This window comes from Notolabrus celidotus, chromosome 6, assembly GCF_009762535.1.
Source record: "Notolabrus celidotus isolate fNotCel1 chromosome 6, fNotCel1.pri, whole genome shotgun sequence".
Taxonomy (NCBI): Eukaryota; Metazoa; Chordata; class Actinopteri; order Labriformes; family Labridae; genus Notolabrus; species Notolabrus celidotus.
In genome coordinates, this window is record NC_048277.1 from 36,951,550 (window position 1) to 36,970,856 (window position 19,307).

The 19,307-nt window shown below is 41.5% G+C and overlaps 2 protein-coding genes across 2 annotated transcripts; both read right to left on the reverse strand.

Moving 5' to 3' along the window:
• Positions 1 to 520: 520 nt before the first annotated feature.
• Positions 521 to 6,749, reverse strand: ftsj1 (FtsJ RNA 2'-O-methyltransferase 1). Its single transcript, XM_034686167.1, has 11 exons — positions 6,518 to 6,749; positions 5,532 to 5,660; positions 5,345 to 5,414; positions 5,115 to 5,235; positions 4,954 to 5,032; positions 4,787 to 4,839; positions 4,658 to 4,711; positions 1,836 to 1,938; positions 1,617 to 1,700; positions 1,417 to 1,520; positions 521 to 952 (listed from the first exon to the last, which is right to left on the reverse strand). Exons 2-11 carry the CDS (start codon positions 5,650 to 5,652, stop codon positions 782 to 784), a joined length of 960 nt encoding a protein of 319 aa, XP_034542058.1. The 5' UTR covers positions 5,653 to 5,660; positions 6,518 to 6,749; the 3' UTR covers positions 521 to 781.
• Positions 6,750 to 9,028: 2,279 nt separating this feature from the next.
• Positions 9,029 to 15,028, reverse strand: LOC117814697 (serine/threonine-protein kinase pim-3-like). Its single transcript, XM_034686166.1, has 6 exons — positions 14,750 to 15,028; positions 13,811 to 13,920; positions 12,096 to 12,146; positions 11,170 to 11,533; positions 10,686 to 10,862; positions 9,029 to 10,587 (listed from the first exon to the last, which is right to left on the reverse strand). The coding sequence occupies exons 1-6, from the start codon at positions 14,826 to 14,828 to the stop codon at positions 10,400 to 10,402; spliced, it is 969 nt and encodes a 322-aa protein (XP_034542057.1). The 5' UTR covers positions 14,829 to 15,028; the 3' UTR covers positions 9,029 to 10,399.
• Between the last annotated feature and the right edge of the window lie 4,279 nt (positions 15,029 to 19,307).

The following is a 19,307-nucleotide window of genomic DNA, read 5'->3' on the forward strand; positions in this document are numbered from 1 at the left end:
AACTGTCCTGTGGTCTGATGAATCAAAATCTGACATTCTTTTTGGAAATCATGGACACTGTGTCCTCCGCTCTAAAGAGGAGAGGGACCACTCGGCTTGTTATCAGCTCACAGTTCAAAGCCAGCGTCCCTGATGGTATGGGGATCAGAAGAGTCCATGACATGGGTAGCCTCCACATCTGTGAAGGCTCCATTCATCCTGAACTATATATACAGGTTTAGGAACAATATGCTGCCATCCAGACAATGATGTCTTCAGGAAGACCTTACAGATTTCAGCGAAACGACGCCAAACCGCATTCTGCACGTGTTACAACAGCATGGCTCTGTAGTAGAAGAGTCCAGGTGCTGAACTGGTCTGCCTGCAGTCCTGACTCGTCCCCCATTGAAAACATAAAATATGTCAAAGGAGACCCTGAACTGTTGGGCAGCTGAAATCCTCTTTCAGGCTAGAATGGGGCACTTTAAAGTCCAGATACTGGTCTCCTGAGTTAAAAGAAGAGACGATACACTTAGAATCATTGATTCACAAGGTCCTTATTTTCTCCTGCTTTTATTTCTTAGTATAAAATGTTGACAATTCAAAGACTGGTTAAAATGATGGACATCACAACAGCTTCCCAAAGCGAAGCCAAAACATTTGAAGCTCCCCCTGCTGACTGGCTGCAGTATACGACATAAACCCCGCCTCCTTTATGTCATCAAACGGGGCATGAGTCTGTTCTTGATAATAACCGTCCACAGTCTGTGTGTTTAATTTCTATAAATCTCGTAGGGGGGGATCAGGTGGACTCCGCAGGCTGCTCTGTGTCGTCTCGGCTCTGACAGCTGGATGGAGGAGCGTCCTCTCTGGACAGCAGGTTGTTTTTGCGGAGGTGGCAGGCCTGCTGGTAAGGGGGGCGTATGGGTGGCTGGGTGGGTGGGGTGTACTGATACTGTTTACCTTCTTCCAGCTGAGGAGAGAAAACAGAGAAGATCACCACGACTGTTACAGATCATAAACTTGTCTGGAGAACACAGAACAATTAAATAAGACTCCCTTAAAACTCTTATTTAATCAAGTTAACAGATGAGTTATGTAGATTTCATGGTGCACTGAACTTTTCCATTTATTCACAATTTAAGAATTTGACCAATCCGACAATTAAGACCCCCAAAAAAGACTTTATCAAGACTAGATTTTGATTCACATAAGGGGTCTAAAAACATTTTAAAGGACCCCTTTACAGACATGAGGTATGGAACATTGCTGCTTTTTATTACCCAGCTTTCTTACTGTTCTTTCAGTTGTGTCAGATGTTTGATTCTGATTGGTCAAAACCTCTCGACAACAGTTATTAACTTTCACTAACATGAGCAACACCAGAGGCAAACCGATCACACGTTTGCAGCAGGATCAACCTGCAGGTCTGCTCACCTGCAGAGGGTACGTTCTGTCCGAGTCGAAGGCGCTCAAGTCTCCGCACGCCAGAAAGGGAACGATGACACGGTTTGGACCCTCTAACTGGTTGAAGTCCACATCTGAAGGACAGGGAGCAGAGTCAGGACTGAGATGTTAGCAGACTTTATAAAGGCATGGATGTGTTCCTGGAATAAGTGTTTATGGTTTGCTGTTACCGTAGGAATGATCCAGCAGAGGGTTGGACATGTTGGGGACGTAACCCTCAGGAGGAGAGTAGTTCTGGCACACCACGAAGGCCTCTGCGAACACCATGAGATGAAAATCAAAAATAGGACTCGTCGCTTAAAGTACAGAAGTTCAAGGTGTATAAATAAAAGTCTGGGGGCGGGGTTTATCCTCTGTTCAAGGTCAGCAGAGCTTCCTGAGTGACTCACCGATGCTGGAGTTCCTGCTGCTGCGAGGCTTGGCACAGGTGACACCGCTGAAGAAGACCTTCAGCTGAGAGTACAGCAGCGTCACGTCTTTCCCTCTGAAGATCTGAGACACACAGGACGGCTCGATGTTGTGATGAAGTTTGATCTGTGGCCTCAGTTTACCTCAGAGTACAACCTTTCACCCTGAGGTAATAATATCCACAGACAGTGTGTGGAAGTCATGGCCAAGATATCTTTAACTCTCAAGCAATGCTGAATGTCAGGATGTAACAAACAGGCGGTGACATTTCATTTAAAGAGCTTTACATTTCGAAAGCAGTTCAACTTTTGGAACACCGCCGCACTCATCAATGTCACTTCTTAATCACCGACCAATCAGAATCAAGAAGGGGCGGGACTTCTGATACCAGCTTTGTCAACAGCAATGGCGGAGCTCCATTCGTAGGACAAGCTTGAAGCTGGGGTTGGTGTTCAGATTTAGATCCACTTTTTGTTATACTGGTTAAAATGATCTTTATGTCCTGATGGTAATCAATACATAATGTGTTCTTAAAAAAGAGGTAAAAAAGCTGCTATCTACAGCCGGAGTAAACCTGGGAAAACACCAACCAATCAGCCTTTTTGGGTGCCAAAATTTTAAACCAATCAAATCCCGTCCTGCCGTTCTGCCCGCCTCCTGCAGAGCGTACATTTCCCCGACGTGTACTCTGAGTCCCCGTCTCCTGCCTCTGCTTCCCCTGACTCTACTGACTGCCCCTCTCGCTCCACCTCGGGCCTGTCCCCTCTGACCCCATGAGGGGCTTTGATCAGGACTGTAGTCCGGATCAGAGTCTTAAAAGCTCTCACCACGGGGGCTCTGACAAGCAGAAGAATTAATGACATTTAGTAAGTCCTACAGAAATGTAGATGTATCGTAGCATCCGTCCGGACGCTGTAGGGATGACGAGCCGATTGGTGAACACGTTGATCTTTAATAACCGGTCACTGTCGGCCGTTACCATGACAACCAACAAAACAACAATCAATGTTTGAATGAATGAAGAACTTCTCCTCTTGTCTCTCCTCTCTCCCGCTCACACACTCTACACCTCTCCTGATGCCTTCACTGACCGTCAACACTGTAGGAATTAAGAACATCTACACTGAACACGTTTAACAAACAGTAGAGCTGTTACAGTGTTATATATGTGTTATAACTTTTCTCCTGATATCGTGTCACCAGTACAACTGGATAATGCTAGCATGACAGTTGTGAGTGCTAACAGCAGCCATGTTTGTTTGTGTTTTTAACTTTCACTATGATAATGTTTTGGTGACGACCGGTTTTGAATCAGTCACCATCATATGGTCGCAAGTCAGCGGCGCTCGTGCATGTGTGTGTGGGGGGGGGGGTCCTGAGGAAATGCTACATTCAAATTCATGCTAGTTTTCCGAGACTGCCAACCCCAGCTTTAAGTCGTATTTTCGAGTTCCAATTTCCAAGGCTGCAGCTATTAATAATGCTCTGACATGATTTCTATCAATAATTTTACAGTTTCTTGTTAAAATGTCGTTGAATGAAAGCAAGTATGAAGCATACAGAGCATTTTAAAACAGACCCAGGGAAATTGAAGTGCAGCGGGAATACTTTCTTATCCTTGCTACAGTAAACGCTGGTGAGAGGCGTTCTGAAGCTGAGGTTGTGGACGCTCCCTGCACAAAATAATGCCTTAAGGAGAAGAAAACCTTAGATTCCTCTAATTTGAGAAAAACTAAACATTAACAACAACATTGAAAAATCTAAACAATACATATCTCAACCTTTGGCTGATTCTCGCTCCATGAGTGCAGATTTAAAGTACCTTTATTCAACCCCTTACATATCTTTAAAACTCAAAAGTCACAAAAAGAAGACAGATTGAAACTGGTTTTTTTTTAATTGTCCTGACCTCTCTTTGTTTTTCAAAGTAAATTTATCTTTTTATTCTGGCTTTTAATTTGGAGTAATTTCCTTTTAGCCCTGGACTGCATATTTCACATTTATCACCGTTACAACTATTGTAATAACATGAATTTAATTTCAATTTTATTAGATCTTATTATATGTTATTTGATTTTATATTTTTATATCCTAATTTCTGTTATTTATTTTAATTTTATTAGATCTTATTTTCTGTTATTTAATTATATATCATTATCTTATTTTCAGTTATTTATTTAATTTTATTATATCTAATTTTCTGTTATTTTATTTTATTTTATTATGTCCTATTGTCTGTTACTTTATTTTATTGTAACTTGTTTTCTGTTATTTTATTTAATATTATTTTATTTAATATTATTATGTATTATTTTCTGCTTATTTGTTTTATTTTATTTATTGTATATTGTTGTCTGTTATTTTATTTTATTATGTCCTATTGTCTGTTATTTGATTTTCTGTTATTTTATTTCATATTATTTTATTTAATATTATTATATATTATTTTCTGCTAATTTGTTTTATTTTATTTTATTGTATATTGTTGTCTGTTATTTTATCTTATTTTATTCTATCTCATTTGCAGTTATTTTATATAATTTTATTCTATCTTATTTTATTTTGTTTTTCTGTTATTTCTCATTTTACTGATTTTAACTAGTTTTTTTCTTATCTATTGCTGTTGTTTTCTGACTCTGTTGTTTACTGAAGCACTTTGGGATGCATGCTTGAATGTACGAAAGGAGCAGCATAAATAAAGATGAGCTGAGTTGACCTCTGACGCAGACACAGTTAGTAATTGAGAGCTGTGATTACAGACAAAGACCAAACACTGAACAGAATTCAATAAAGTTGGACTCACTTTGGCCACAAATGTGCCTCCAGGTTTCAGGACGTGAGTCGTGATGTTCAGAGCCTGAGAGAGACAAACAGCTGTCAGCCTGACGTCACAGACAGACACACAGGTGAACACACACACCTCTGTACTCACAGCCAATAAGAGCTGAGCCTGGATGTACTCGTCCACATCATGGAGCCCGGTGACTACAGAGACAGAGGAGAACATTACTCCTTACAGCTGAGCACAAACACACACGGCTACCAGGGGCATGGGAAAGACTGAAATCAGGATAGGACAGATGGACAAGAGCGCCTCACCGTCTGGAGCTCCGTCACACACCACCAGGTCGGCCGGCTGACCTTCGAAGTGTCGTATGATCTCCTGAGCGGTGGATACCTGAGAGCAGGAGGAAGATACTACCTTTAACAAGTGTCTCTCTTTTAGATCTGAGTAACCTGAGTCTTCATGGTGTCCTCACCTTGGTGATGTCGCCCTGGATCTGAGTGACGCCCGGAAGAGGAGCCATGGCCTGCAGGTCCACTGCAACGATCTTCACCTCCTCTTCTCCCTCACCCTTTACGCCCTTTTCCTCCCGTCCTCTGAGGAAAGAAAACAATGCATGAATCATAAACTGAAACCTAGAGCTGAGAACCACAAGAAGAATATATAAGGATGATAAGGGTTCAGATGAATGTGTGTGAAATAAACCTGAGCTTCCGACTGAGGACCTGACTCCAGCTGCCAGGAGCTGCACACAGATCCACGGCTCTGTTCACACCTGAGACAGAAAGTTACCTTATTCATCAACTTTTGACCTTACAGCCAGACATAGACAGACTTGTAAGGAGCCTCAAAGAGCCTGAAGAGGTCAGGGAGATGCCGTGGTGTCTCTCACCTGTGAACAGGTTGAACTCTTCATCCAGCTGCAGCAGTTTGAAGGCGCTCCTTGCCCTCCAGCCCTCCTCTTTGGCCAGACGGTAATAAATATCCCGCTTGTCTTTGGAGGAGCGACCCATCCTGACCTCTGGCAGAAAGACACGCAAAAATAGTGACATGATTTACTTTCCTCACTATTGTAGTTTCTAAGATATAATATTATTGATGTAGAAGCGCATCAATAATATTTCTCTTAAAGGCACAGTGCGTAGAATTTAGCAGTGTTTAGCCGAACAGACAGATATGGAATATAATATGCACAAGTATGTTTCAGTGAGTGTATAATCACCTTATTTAAAAATGAATTCATATTTGTTAACTTAGAATGAGCCTTTCATATTTACATAAGGAGAGGGACCCCTTCCATGGAGGCCGCCATCTTGCTCTGCAACACTTCTACAGTAGCACAGATTGAACAAACTATTCACCATGCTCATGTTTTTATAAAGATTACTTTATAAAGGAAGGCTCATACATATCATGCATCACATGAGCTTCTTTTCCGGGGCTAACTGATATCATTATATATCCCCCTTTCAGTACACTGTACCTTTAAGACATCCCAATTAAATGCATTAAATGCCAGAATAATCCCAAAAAGTTAAGATTTCACTTTTAAAAACACCTTTATGATTTATTTTATGACGCCGAATTAAAAGATACCTTTAAATAAATCTAAAAATGTATTTCGTTATACTTGTGGACACTTGAACCACACTGCACACCTGTTTGTTTAGTTTTGTACTAAATTTGAATGGAGTTTGGTCAAGAGTGCACAAGACCCGTGACATTTGACGGCTGTCTGAGGTTTTAATTGAATGTTAGGTCAGTGTTTGTCTCTGATTTACACAAATAAACATCCAAACTAAACGAAAACATCCAAATCAACAGCATCGCATGTGTTTAAGGAGCGTTTATGAACCGATAACAGAGTTTAGTACATACATTTCACGTGCTGCCCTGTTGTTGACGATTGAAGGACCCTTCCGAGCAGCTGTCCTCGCGCCTGTTCAAAATGACGATGCCAAACCTTCTAAAATATTAAATATTCACGTCTTTTTGATATAATTATGGCGGAAAACGTCTAAATATAACAGCTTCGTGTGTATTTATGAAGGTTTATGAACAATTGACGAAGTCTAGTTTATACATTTCACGGGCTTCTCCGTTGTTGATGATTGAAGGACCCTTCTGAGCAGCTGTCCTCGCGCCTGTTCAAAATGACGTTGCCAATCTTTTTAAAAGATTAAATATTTACTTTTTTTATTATTAATCACGAAAAACATACGTGTATTCAAATGTGTATTTCAAACATATTTTATAAAAACTCTAATTTATGCTACACCTTGTTCTTTTTGCCTTTTTTTAAAAAAAACTTTTGGCAACAAATGACCGAATGTAACATCAAAAAATTTACAAAATAAAAAAATATTTACATATCAAAAGTTAATTTTTCATTTTTCTTTAGGATAATTGAATTTATTTTTGTTAGCTTTAACTGTCACTACTTTTCACTTGTTCAGGTGTCTTCTCAGGGGCGGCCACAAGGAGTCGTTGTCGTCACCGTAAATACCCTAAAGGAAAAATCACAGAAAATCTTTCTCTCTAGTTTATAGTGACAGGTAAACATACATATATGCATTTGATATTGAACTACAGTACTCAAGAAGAGGAAGAACACTTAGACGTTTTTATGGTTCTGAGGATTTAGGGGTTTATTATTGAGGGTTTATTCATAAATTTTGTGTCTGCTTTCTGGTTTAAAAAACAGACATGACTCTGTTGTGGAAGTCACTGCATTATAAACAGACAGGACTCTGTAGTGGAAGTCACTGCATTATAAACAGACAGGACTCTGTAGTGGAAGTCACTGCATTATAAACAGACAGGACTCTGTAGTTGAAGTCACTGCATTAAAAACAGACAGGACTCTGTAGTGGAAGTCACTGCATTATAAACAGACATGACTGTAGTGGAAGTCACTGCATTATAAACAGACAGGACTCTGTAGTGGAAGTCACTGCATTATAAACAGACAGGACTCTGTAGTGGAAGTCACTGCATTAAAAACAGACATGACTCTGTAGTGGAAGTCACTGCATTAAAAACAGACATGACTCTGTAGTGGAAGTCATTGCATTATAAACAGACATGACTCTGTAGTGGAAGTCACTGCATTAAAAACAGACATGACTCTGCAGTGGAAGTCACTGCATTAATAACAGACATGACTCTGTAGTGGAAGTCACTGCATTAAAAACAGACATGACTCTGTAGTGGAAGTCACTGCATTAAAAACAGACATGACTCTGTAGTGGAAGTCACTGCATTAAACACAGACTTGACTCTGTAGTGGAAGTCACTGCATTAAACACAGACATGACTCTGTAGTGGAAGTCACTGCATTAAAAACAGACATGACTCTGTAGTTGAAGTCACTGCATTAAAAACAGACATGACTCTGTAGTGGAAGTCACTGCATTAAAAACAGACATGACTCTGTAGTGGAAGTCACTGCATTAAAAACAGACATGACTGCAGTGGAAGTCACTGCATTAATAACAGACATGACTCTGTAGTGGAAGTCACTGCATTATAAACAGACAGGACTCTGTAGTGGAAGTCACTGCATTAAAAACAGACATGACTCTGTAGTGGAAGTCACTGCATTAAAAACAGACATGACTCTGTAGTGGAAGTCACTGCATTAAACACAGACTTGACTTTGTAGTGGAAGTCACTGCATTAAACACAGACATGACTCTGTAGTGGAAGTCACTGCATTAAAAACAGACATGACTCTGTAGTTGAAGTCACTGCATTAAAAACAGACATGACTCTGTAGTGGAAGTCACTGCATTAAAAACAGACATGACTCTGTAGTGGAAGTCACTGCATTAAAAACAGACATGACTCTGCAGTGGAAGTCACTGCATTAATAACAGACATGACTCTGTAGTGGAAGTCACTGCATTTAAAACAGACATGACTCTGTAGTGGAAGTCACTGCATTAAAAACAGACATGACTCTGTAGTGGAAGTCACTGCATTAAAAACAGACATGACTCTGTAGTGGAAGTCACTGCATTAAACACAGACTTGACTCTGTAGTGGAAGTCACTGCATTAAACACAGACATGACTCTGTAGTGGAAGTCACTGCATTAAAAACAGACATGACTCTGTAGTGGAAGTCACTGCATTAAAAACAGACATGACTCTGTAGTGGAAGTCACTGCATTAAAAACAGACATGACTCTGCAGTGGAAGTCACCACTTCTTGCAACCATTACCTCGTCTTTAAAATGTTTTCAGTTTTTTCGTACTTGCCTCTGGTTGTAAAATTCAAACTATTCGATTATTGGCAAATAGATAGCATTTCTTATTTTAACATTATTGAGTAAAATTGCACAGAAGTTGGATTTTTTTTATAGTCTAAAAGAAGACATCACACAGATTTTCAGACTTTATACAAAAGCTTTAATTTGAACATTTTTCATGAAAAAATATTTTTCTCATCAGAATTCAATAAAACACGGAGCAATGTAACGAGTGAATTGATAATCTGAGAATCGAGTCATAACTCTGGACCTGATGTCAGAAAACTCAAACTGGACCCTGAAACTCGTCCTGTTCTCAGAGGAATAAAAAAATAAGACAATGAGACGAATAAATAAACAAGAGGAATGTCTCTTTAACTAAATAAATAAATATACAAAAAATGAAAAAGCTATACATGTGTCTCAAATATAAAACTGAAGATTTGCATTGAATGTGCATTTTACACTCAGAGGGGCGGAGAGGAGACGCAGATGAGAGGAGCTTAAAAAAAAAAAAAAAGGGGGGAATGAGACGGAGAGAGGAGCGGCTGAGCAACCTCAGGGAGGTTTCTGTCAAACAGGAAAAAGACGCGTCTGATCCTAAGACTCATTGTGGTATCAACACTGACACTCAGGTGGTGTGTTCCTGTGGACATCCAAAGACTTCAAACAATGAGAAAAACCAAAAACGAGTTCAGGTGAAGCAGCACCAGAGAGAGGAGAGGACAGTCAGAGTTACTCCTCCGTCTCTCAGAGTCCAAATGAAACCGGAGGGATCAGAGACAGAAGTGTTTATACTCCACAGAGAGTTCAACAGTTTTGGTATCTGAGCCGAGACTCAGGTCTGGGGTCCTGAACCAGACTCCACAGAGGTGTGGGTGTGTGTGTGTGTGTCCTCAGAGAGTAGATTGTGTGTTTCAAGTATCCCACATGTCAGCGGGTGAGTCCATCAGAGGGAGGGGAGTGAAACAGGGCGTTAGATTAATGAGGGTTCATCTTTTTGGCGAGCGTTCAAGTAAGTTGTGTTCATCATAAACGTTAACTTTCTGTCTTTTGAATCTGAACACGGCGTGCAGCGCGTCGATCGGGAGTCCAGGTTGAGTGACATGTTTCCCCACACTGCCTCAGACTGTGTGTGTAGTGTTTGTTGATGTGCGAGGAGGATTGGGCGTTAAAATAATCGAGAGAGAGATTTCCACAGTCGTAAGGAATGGAGACTAAAAGTCTTACAACAGTTTTTCGGGGGGAAACGCGTCGCTCAACGTGGGAAGCGGTGCGCCTCAACTTGACGTTAACGAGCCCTGATATGCAGTTTGATGCCATGACGGAGCGGAGCACGGCGGCATGAAACTAAAGGCACTATAAAGCAAAGGACGGGTGACGGCGCTCTATAAGAGCTACACTCTAACACGTCTCGAGACTACGCGGTCCCAAGAGAAACGATCTAACACATCAAGACAGCTGTCAATCAAGTCCATGCCTGCCCTCTGCAGCCTCCGATCGACCAATCAGATGCTCTGCTGGCCGGAGGACGAGGAGGACGGGGAGTCAGCGGTGATTGGTTGGAGCGTGATGCTGCAGGTATCCGTCTTCTGCCCGCTGCTGCCCGTCACCCAGGGGTGGAGGAGGATCTGCTCCAGGGTCGGCCGGTCAGACGGCTTCTGGCTGAGACACCAGCCAATCAGCTGCTGGCATTCTGTGACACACAGGAGGAGAGGATCTCAGTCACATCCATGACAAACATGAACCCTTTCAGGTGCAGCCGGAGCTCAGACTCTCCTCACTCGTACTCACCTGAGGAGACCTTCTCTCTGAAGCAGAGCCGTCCTCTCAGGATCTCGTCGTCCTGCTCGAAGGGGATGTCCCCGCACACCATGTCGTACAGCAGCACGCCGAGCGACCAGACGGTGGCCGAGCGCCCGTGATACCTGCGGAGCCGGATCCACTCTGGAGGACTGTAGACCCGCGTACCTGCAGGGGGGGAGAGACAGGGGTCTTTAGATGCTTCGCAGTGCACAGCTGTGATCGGGAGGTACAGAAGTAACACCATGGATGCTGTCATGAAAAGACGCACAGGAAGTGGGAAATCACTGTAAAGCTGATGCTAACGCAGGAAGACGTGAACCTGAAATGTCCACAACATGAGGAAACCTGAAACCTTTCACACGTTAGGTTAATGTCTCCAGGTTTGGTCTCCTCCTCCTGAAAACAGCTCCTGTAAAATAACTCTGATCAAACCGTCGCACGCTTCACGCTCCTGCAGGACGATCAGACTCACCGTCAAACTCCGTGTATGGGGTTTCTTTCAGAAGCGCCCCCGAGCCGAAGTCGATGAGCTTAAGGTGTCCCGTCCTCAGGTCCACCAGCAGGTTCTCGTCCTTGATGTCTCTGTGGACGACGCCGCAGGTGTAGCAGTGACGCACGGCCTCCAGCACCTGCAGGAAGAAGCCCCGCGCCGCCGCCTCGTCCAGCGCGCCCCGCTCCGTGATGTAATCGAACAGGTCTTGCCCGTGCTCCAGGCGCTCCATCACCAGCAGCCAGCCGTCCACCCGCTCCCACCAGTCCAGCAGCCGCACCACGCCACCGAAAGCCCCGCCCACTTTCTTCAACAGCACAATCTCCAGAGGGACCACTGTGCCACACTGAATACCAGAGAACAAAAGTGTTTTAATTTCATCTTTTAGAGTGAACATTTTATTATTTTTATTTTACATGAACAATCACTGAAAATAATAAATTACTTATAATAATAATAATAATAATAATAACTCTTTATTTATTCATTTGTATTTGATTTGTATGTGATGGTAGTAATAGTAATAATAATTATTATTATTACTGATGATTATTATTAGTAGTAGTATTATTTATATATATATTTTAAATTCTATTTTTATTTCTTTTAATTTATTTATCGATTATTATTATTATTGATTGATTGATTATTAGTTAATGTTTAGTCTCTATTCATTATTAATTTAGCTAAAAATTTTTAGATAAAATAATAAATTACACATCAGTTTTAATTTTACAGGAAAAATAACCAAATCAGGAGAATAAATGTGATAAATAACAATAAAAAATATTGTTATTCTGCTGCTGTAAAATATTTAATTACTGCATGGATTACAAAAAGCAAGTATAATAATTAAAAATAAAAAAAAGACACAAAAACACATTTATCCAAATGGAGGTAAATCTCACCAGAGAGCCCCACTCGGTCACTCTTTCCCTGCACACATGCTTCACCGCCACCTGCATGAAAACAAAAACATAACATCAGAAGAGTTACACAACAAACATCACTTGTCCTAAATATCTGTGGTGGTAAACAATAACAAAAAGCCCTTTGTTTGTTTCTCTTTGATGGTGAATTAAAGGGATTTTCTCACTAGAGGTTCTGATGTTGTTGTTAAACTGTGAATAAAATAAAACTCTTCTTGCTCCAGAGGAAAAAAAACAACATGTTTTCCTCCAGATCAAAGCTGCATGGATCATGGTTCTTTGTGAAAACAAAGACCACATGCCAGACAGGGCAGGAGTGTGTCAAGCTAGCCAGCTGAGACATTGAAACAGGAAGTAGTGAGACTGGGCGCTGCTTTCAAAATAAGAGCACGGGTTCAAAACATAAGCTTTGATACAACAGCTGTGTAAAACTGTGGTTAGTAAGAAGTGTTTGATCAGTGATTAGCAGTTTGGTATGAGGTTTGAAAAACTGAAACAGCTACATTAATTAAGAAGTTTTAGATGGGCTGAGTAGGGACGGACAATTGTTTGACAGTTTGTGTTTTTTTGTTTGTATTTATTTATTTAATTTTTGAACTGTTTCTTGATTTTTCACAGCTTGACAGTTTCTACATTACTTACCATCTATATAATGAAATAAATAATAACAAAATAAAATATTGGATTATTACTATACATATTTTTTTGTATATCTATTTCATTTTTACATAAATGTTTTAATATTATTTTAAAGTGAAAGAAGGTTAAATTAAAGGTTGCTGTGTACATTTGTAGGTTTGTTTTACCTCATATCTCTTCATGTAACATTATTATAAGTAAAATAAATTGTAGACGATGACTTTAATTGCTGACTTAATCATAACAACAAATGTACACAAATAAATAAATCGTCCATTTATTAGGGATTATTTAGAGTAACTGTCCATTTTTTAATTAATTCAATTATTACAATCATTAAATGGGGATAAGATTGCTGTTAATTAATATACCCCTATTTATTTATTTATTATATTGCTTAATCTATCATAACCATAAACACACTATGTCAACCTGTCACTGCTGATTTTTTAATACTGCCTGTAATTACCACTAGTTTGTTTTTACATAACCTGATGCAATTTATATCGTGCAATAACAAACCTTATCTATTTATCAGATAGAAGTGTACATAGTGTGTATATATCTGTAATAATTTTATTTCATTTCATTTTACTTTACTTTATTTTATTATATTTTACCCTTGTCATTTCTATTATTATTGTTATTATATTTTTTAACTATGTTAGTACATTGTTGTATTCCCCTGTCCCGTGTTGTAAGCTGTTGTAACAGAAGAATTTCCCCCCATGGAGGACAAATAAAGTATATCTTATCTTATATGTTATCTTAGTTACACCATTTCAAACATTTGTATACATCTTAAATTTTAATTTTTTCTTCTTTCAACTCATTCTTGAATTGTAAAAAAAACAGAACCCCCCCCCCAATCAATAGAGTAATATCTTAATTTTGAGGCCATGTCTTTTTGTTTTGTTTTTTACTTCATCTCGGCTTTTATTTTGTAGGGTCCTGACCGGAAACAGGAAGTGTCCGCCGTTAACTTGACGCTGAGACTAACCCGCCATGTGCCGGCGAGACACCGGGATCAAAACAAAGCGTCTCCCCGCTCTTACCGGCTGCCCGTCGGCGAGGCGAACCGCCGAATACACGGTGCCGAATCCTCCGCTGCCGAGCACCGAGCCCAGCCGGTACAGCTTCTCGAAGGGAGGCTTCTCCGTTTTACCTGAAGAACCGTGAAACAGAATAAAACAGACGTTAGGAACAGGATCTGGGCGGTTAGAGGCCCTGCAGTGTTGCGCCAAAAAATGTATCCCCTCATTTAGCGTCTCTGCGAGTGTAAATCCAACTTATATCCATCAAAGCTGGCTCCTCTCGTGAGAGGTTTGATTTAAAATTGACATTATTAATCAAAGAATATATAAAAACCACCAAACGGACCCGATACGGATCCTGGTGTCCTCAGGTGACCCTGTTGGTCTCGTGGCAGCCGTTTAAAAATGGTGGACGCACAATAGCGTCCCCGTGTCCTCAGATAGCCTCTCTTTAACGCTTAAACGTGACTTCATCACACATTTTACACATTAATCTTTCATATTAACACACTTACACACATTTAACATTAACACCTGGTTTTCAAAATGGCTCCTCACAGTGTGTTTTTAAAGGTCATGCAGTTCATGATGCTTCAGTATCCTCCATAACAATACTCAACTTAAGCCTGACATGTTTTAAATATACAACCACAGTAATCATCCTGCCTCAGTTTGACACATTTTAAATGTATTGTGTTGAAATAAGGAGAATAAAATATGTGTTTCATCCTTCTTTCCCGCCAGTGAGTCGATTTGTTTGGCTTAAGGTGTTCCGCTGTAAATTGCGACCCGTCTGATTGTGTGACCTGATATGACCTAGCATGGGGTTTTGTCGTGAAGGCGCACCGGTTGGGGTTAGGTAAGGATGGAGGAACCAGGTCCCACAGTGAGAGGAGGCACAGAGGTGGCACAGAGGACGGGGGGGAACACAGGGGTGTCGTCGGTTTGAATGTTCTTTACCTTGCTGGAGGTGAAGCTTCGCCGGGAGATCCATGCTGGAGGAAATGTGAGACAAGGAGTCCAGCTTGGAAAGCAGCATACTGCTCGTGACTCCCCCTCAGAAATACAGAACACACAGGAGAGAGTAACCAGGTGATAAATCCCAGAGAGTAGACTAGTCCTCTGAAGGGGAAATCTCATGTAAATCCATCAGTCCGGTCATTTCAGCACAAGCAGTCAGTCCTGCAGCATCCAGGGAAGCGCGCGCCACTCTGCCTCCTCCTCCTGGCCCACAGCTGCCAATATTTACAAACATTACACAGATCCTTCCGCCCCGTCTGATCATTAAGTAACACCGCATCAGATTCACCTCATACCAGAATTAATTCACGCAGAGAAAACACAGTGTGTCACATCGAACCCGTTCATGGTGAAATTTGAACACACTGGTGAAGAAACGAGCTCCGAACCGACGACAAATCACGCGGACTACTTTAACGTAGTAGGACAGGCGCAGGGATCGAGGGAGTGTCACTACGGCGGTGCTGCGGCTCATCAGAGGGGAGAGGGGAATAATCTGCTGTATTGAAAAGGTCAAACTCTTCATTATTCTTCAGTCTGTCCTTATTTTTCATCATTATATTATTATTAATGTTATAAATAATAATCTTTAATACAAAAATACATGTTAGCCTTCTCTTTCTAACATTTATATTCTTATTTCATCATTTAACTGATATTCTAAGCTTTAGAATTCAATCCTTTGCAGTCAAAAATATTTTTTTGAATTTGATTTGATTTGTAAGTGTAAAAAATAAAACTAAATAATAATAATAAATGGTATCATCACTAATATTACTTGTTTTTACATATCTGAAAATGAGTGGGAAGTAGTAAAACTTGTTAATTCCATCCCTTCTCCGTTATTCATTGCTTTATATACTAGTATTATGAATATATACAATACATATAAATATATATATATATATCCACACATACAGTGTTGTCCTCTGTTAACTTTAAGTGAGCACATTTGGAAATTTGTAAACAGCAATAACTGATTTTGTGGCCATAAATACGTCTTTTTAGTTGGTAAGGTGAACATGTGAGCCTCATCTTTATCTGTATTTGGATAGAGCACCACATGTATACATGAATTGTACATTAAATCATGTACATATTTTATTTCATGCTTTATATGAACATATATGGTGTGTTTTCTGACGTCATCACTCTTTGCATTGCAGTCGTTGTGCTTACAAAGCATCAAATCTACCGTGACCTGGATACTTTTTTAACATGGGACCTAATGAGGAGCCCTTGACGTGAGGAGGCAGCCTCAAGTGGACACTCAAGGAACTGCAGCTGCCATTTGCGTTCACACATGCACCCTACCTGAGTGATTTCAGGACATTTCCAAAGTTCGGAGCGAGTGTGAAACAGCAAAGAGCTTCTTTTCCTGCATGAAAACAACAACTTCAGGTTAAAGAGTTATCCTTCTGTAAAGTATTTGCTATGTTATGTTTCCCAAATTACAAATTTGTATCTATTGAGGTCAAAATAAGGTTTTTGTTTTGTTTTGTTTTTCATTATTGTATGCGATACGAATTAATCAGTGCTTCAACACTGAACACCAGGGGGAGCCTTCACTTATGGTGAGCATAACGTCAAGGCTCCAGGTGATTGGAGCCAGGTGTGAAGGAAGGAAACCCGACATTTTGAAGTACTCTGAGTTTAGTTTGAGTCGTCTTTATGTTTGGTTTGTATCAGAGTGAGCAGATTATTGATTGTATAGATAATTGGAAACTATGGTGGGGATTTGACCGGCATTTAAGGTACGCATTGTTGCCTAACTACTTCCAAATTTACCCCTCAGTGACTTATTAGGACAAATATTAGGTTGTTGAAAATAGTCTTCAAAGTGAACAGCAAATTTTCTTTCTCTTTTGGCTCTGTTTTTGGTCTCAACCACCTCCATAGAGAAACATTTCTTTCTGTAGCAGCTAATCTTCAACTGTGTCCATCTGCTTTTATATCTTCTGACAGTCAGGGCTTTCTAAGTGAAAACACAAAGATTGAATGAATGAATTTCACTGAAATCTCAATTTCTTCCCATTTTATTCCAAAGGAGAAATACCATTTTCCTCAGTGTAACCAACACTGTGGCTGTTTTCGAAACGGCTTGCTATATACTACCTACAATACTGCGTTTGAATTTAGTCCGTAGTCTGACTGTTCTGTTGGATCTGGTCTGCAGTACGCTGGGCCAGACGTCACTGGATTTCCGGTTTTGGAAAGCGGAACAACAGCCAAACTGACTGATTAACTTCTTCTTATCATCACTTATGATTTAAAAAGCATCTAAAAACTGAGTACCCCCAGTCAAAAAAGGAAAAAAAATTGGGGTGTCCCTCCATGCCCCCGCGGCCTGGTCCATCAGTCGCGGGGCGCGGGCAGGGGGCGTGGCTGGGGCCCTGCCACCTACGCCCTCCCCCCGCTCCGGCGCGCCGGTTGGCGGGCTCTGGTCCTGGTCCTGCCCGGCTGCCTGGCTGTCTGCTCCTGGTGCTGGGCCCCCTCGGCCCTGGTGGCTCCTTTGGCTCTGTCTTGGGGGGCTGTGGGGGCGGTGTTGTGGAGGTGTTCCTTGTGGGGGCTGCGGGATCTCTCCCCCCTCACCCCCCTTTCCTCCTGCTGGGTGACCTGGGGGTCGCCCTGGGTGCCCCGGCGGTACCTGTTTGCTTCCGGTCTGGGTCCTTGGCTTGTCCCCTGGCCTGGGCCCAGCATCCTTCGGCCTGACTGCTCTCGCAGCCCGGGTGCTGGGCTGAACCGCTCGGCTGATCTGACCCGAGTGGTATCATCTGCACCAGTGGTGGTCTTGTTACACAAATAGAACCCAGCACGGCGGCAACCCTCTGACCCAAGCTCCAGTAATGATTGTGGACACTAAGGGTTGCTTAATCATTAGTATCACCGCACAGATTTTTTTTGGCATCATGGTGAGATGGTCCCTCTCCATCTAAGTGTCTTAGGTCTCTCTCTCCTTCTCTTTCCCTGTCCCTTTGTATATCCTTATGTAATCTTTCTTTCACTTTCTCTTATTTTTTTTTTGGTCCACCTAGGTGTGCACGCCCTCTTTTACAGAACATGATATTAGCTGTCAATAAAAGATAGGCCAGAGTTCTAAGAGGGATGGTGATGGTCTCATGCACACAGTCACAAGCACAGAAGAAAAAAGTTTTCTTTCTTTTCTTTTGCTGCAAGAATAAATTGCATTAATATTTGACAGTTTGTGACAAACATGACACAAACCAGAAATATATATGCAGACAAGAATAAAGAAAAAAAAGAAAAAGGAAAAAAAGAAGAAGCAGGAAGAGCGCTATGCATTGTGGGAAACAGTACACGAGGGAGACTGGTCCGATGCATACTGTGAAATGTTCCTGAATCAGTACGACATCCGGGTAGTTTTGGCATGCTGCAGATTTTGCTCTTGTTCACATACTACATACTAAATTTTGGCCAAATCAGTACGTACTGCTAGGAAAGTAGGCGGTTTTGAAAACAGCCCATGACTTTTTAAACAACTAGTGAAAGAAAAACCTGCAACCAAGCTGCCTCAAGTTCCCACAATCCCCTGTCAGCCCTCAACCTGCTCCAGTTGGCTTGTTTTGACTGAGGAGTCAGTGTCCAGGTCACATGACCTCCCGTATTACCACCCCACGGAGTCCAAATCTGGGTCAGCCCCTCCTCCCCGCACTGTAAGTGAACGTAAAGAAGAAGATCAACAGAAAACAGCTTTAAAGACACGAAGAGGAGAGCTGCTGTTGTTCTCCGGAGATAAACGTCCTTAAAGGGATCTGAACTCACGTCCACTCACATGACGATCAGGAGATTAGGGATCACACAGTTTGTTCTGGACTGTTTACATCACACAGATATATACGTTTCAGCAGATTTCACAAGTGTTTTGTGAACTGGTATTTAAACCTGGGCTTCGTGTGCTCATATTTTGGGGTCCAAATGATGGATAGGTACAAAAAGTTTTGGACTTGCTCCAGTCTGTGATTAAAGCAGCAACCCTCAGGCACATAATCTCTGGGGGGGGGATGCGTCCAATCGAAGTAAATCCACTGACACTTCTCATGACAGGATAAGATCGTTTTATTAACAACCTCACAGATAGATCTCCTTTGTTGAAGACTAACATGCATTTATAAAACCGGCTCCATAATAAAAAACAGTGATTGTGACTCTCAGAGTTCCTGATCCACTGCTTCCTGGTTTGGCCACGTTGTTTGCATCATGTTGGGCTTTTGGTATTTTAATAGGTAAGTTCACACGGTGGTGCAGCGAGAAGGTTCCTCGTTCAGGCAGGTGCTTTTCTGTGTGGAGTTTGCATGTCCTCCCCGTGCATGTGTGGGTCCTGCTTCCTCCCACAGTCCAAAACCATGCTCACCAGGTTAATTGATCACTCTAAATTGCCCGTAGGTGTGAGTGTCTGCATGAATGGTTGTCTGTCTCTCCATGTTGGCCCTGGGATGGGTTGGCGACCTGTCCAGGGTGTACCCTGCCTTCCACACAA

Bases quoted from the DNA above. Each gene is read 5' to 3' on its own strand.
- ftsj1 (XM_034686167.1), bottom strand. From the start codon at position 5,652: ATGGGTCGCTCCTCCAAAGACAAGCGGGATATTTATTACCGTCTGGCC. The intron at 5,236-5,344 runs GTTTATTTCACA...TTCTTTCCTCAG, and splicing joins GTCCTCAGTCGGAAGCTCAG to AGGACGGGAGGAAAAGGGCG. The intron at 1,701-1,835 runs GTGAGTCACTCA...TGGTGTTCGCAG, and splicing joins CAGCAGGAACTCCAGCATCG to AGGCCTTCGTGGTGTGCCAG.
- LOC117814697 (XM_034686166.1), bottom strand. From the start codon at position 14,828: ATGCTGCTTTCCAAGCTGGACTCCTTGTCTCACATTTCCTCCAGCATG. The intron at 12,147-13,810 runs GTAAGAGCGGGG...GTTTTCATGCAG, and splicing joins GCCTCGCCGACGGGCAGCCG to GTGGCGGTGAAGCATGTGTG. The intron at 10,863-11,169 runs GTGAGTCTGATC...CCCCCCCTGCAG, and splicing joins CCCATACACGGAGTTTGACG to GTACGCGGGTCTACAGTCCT.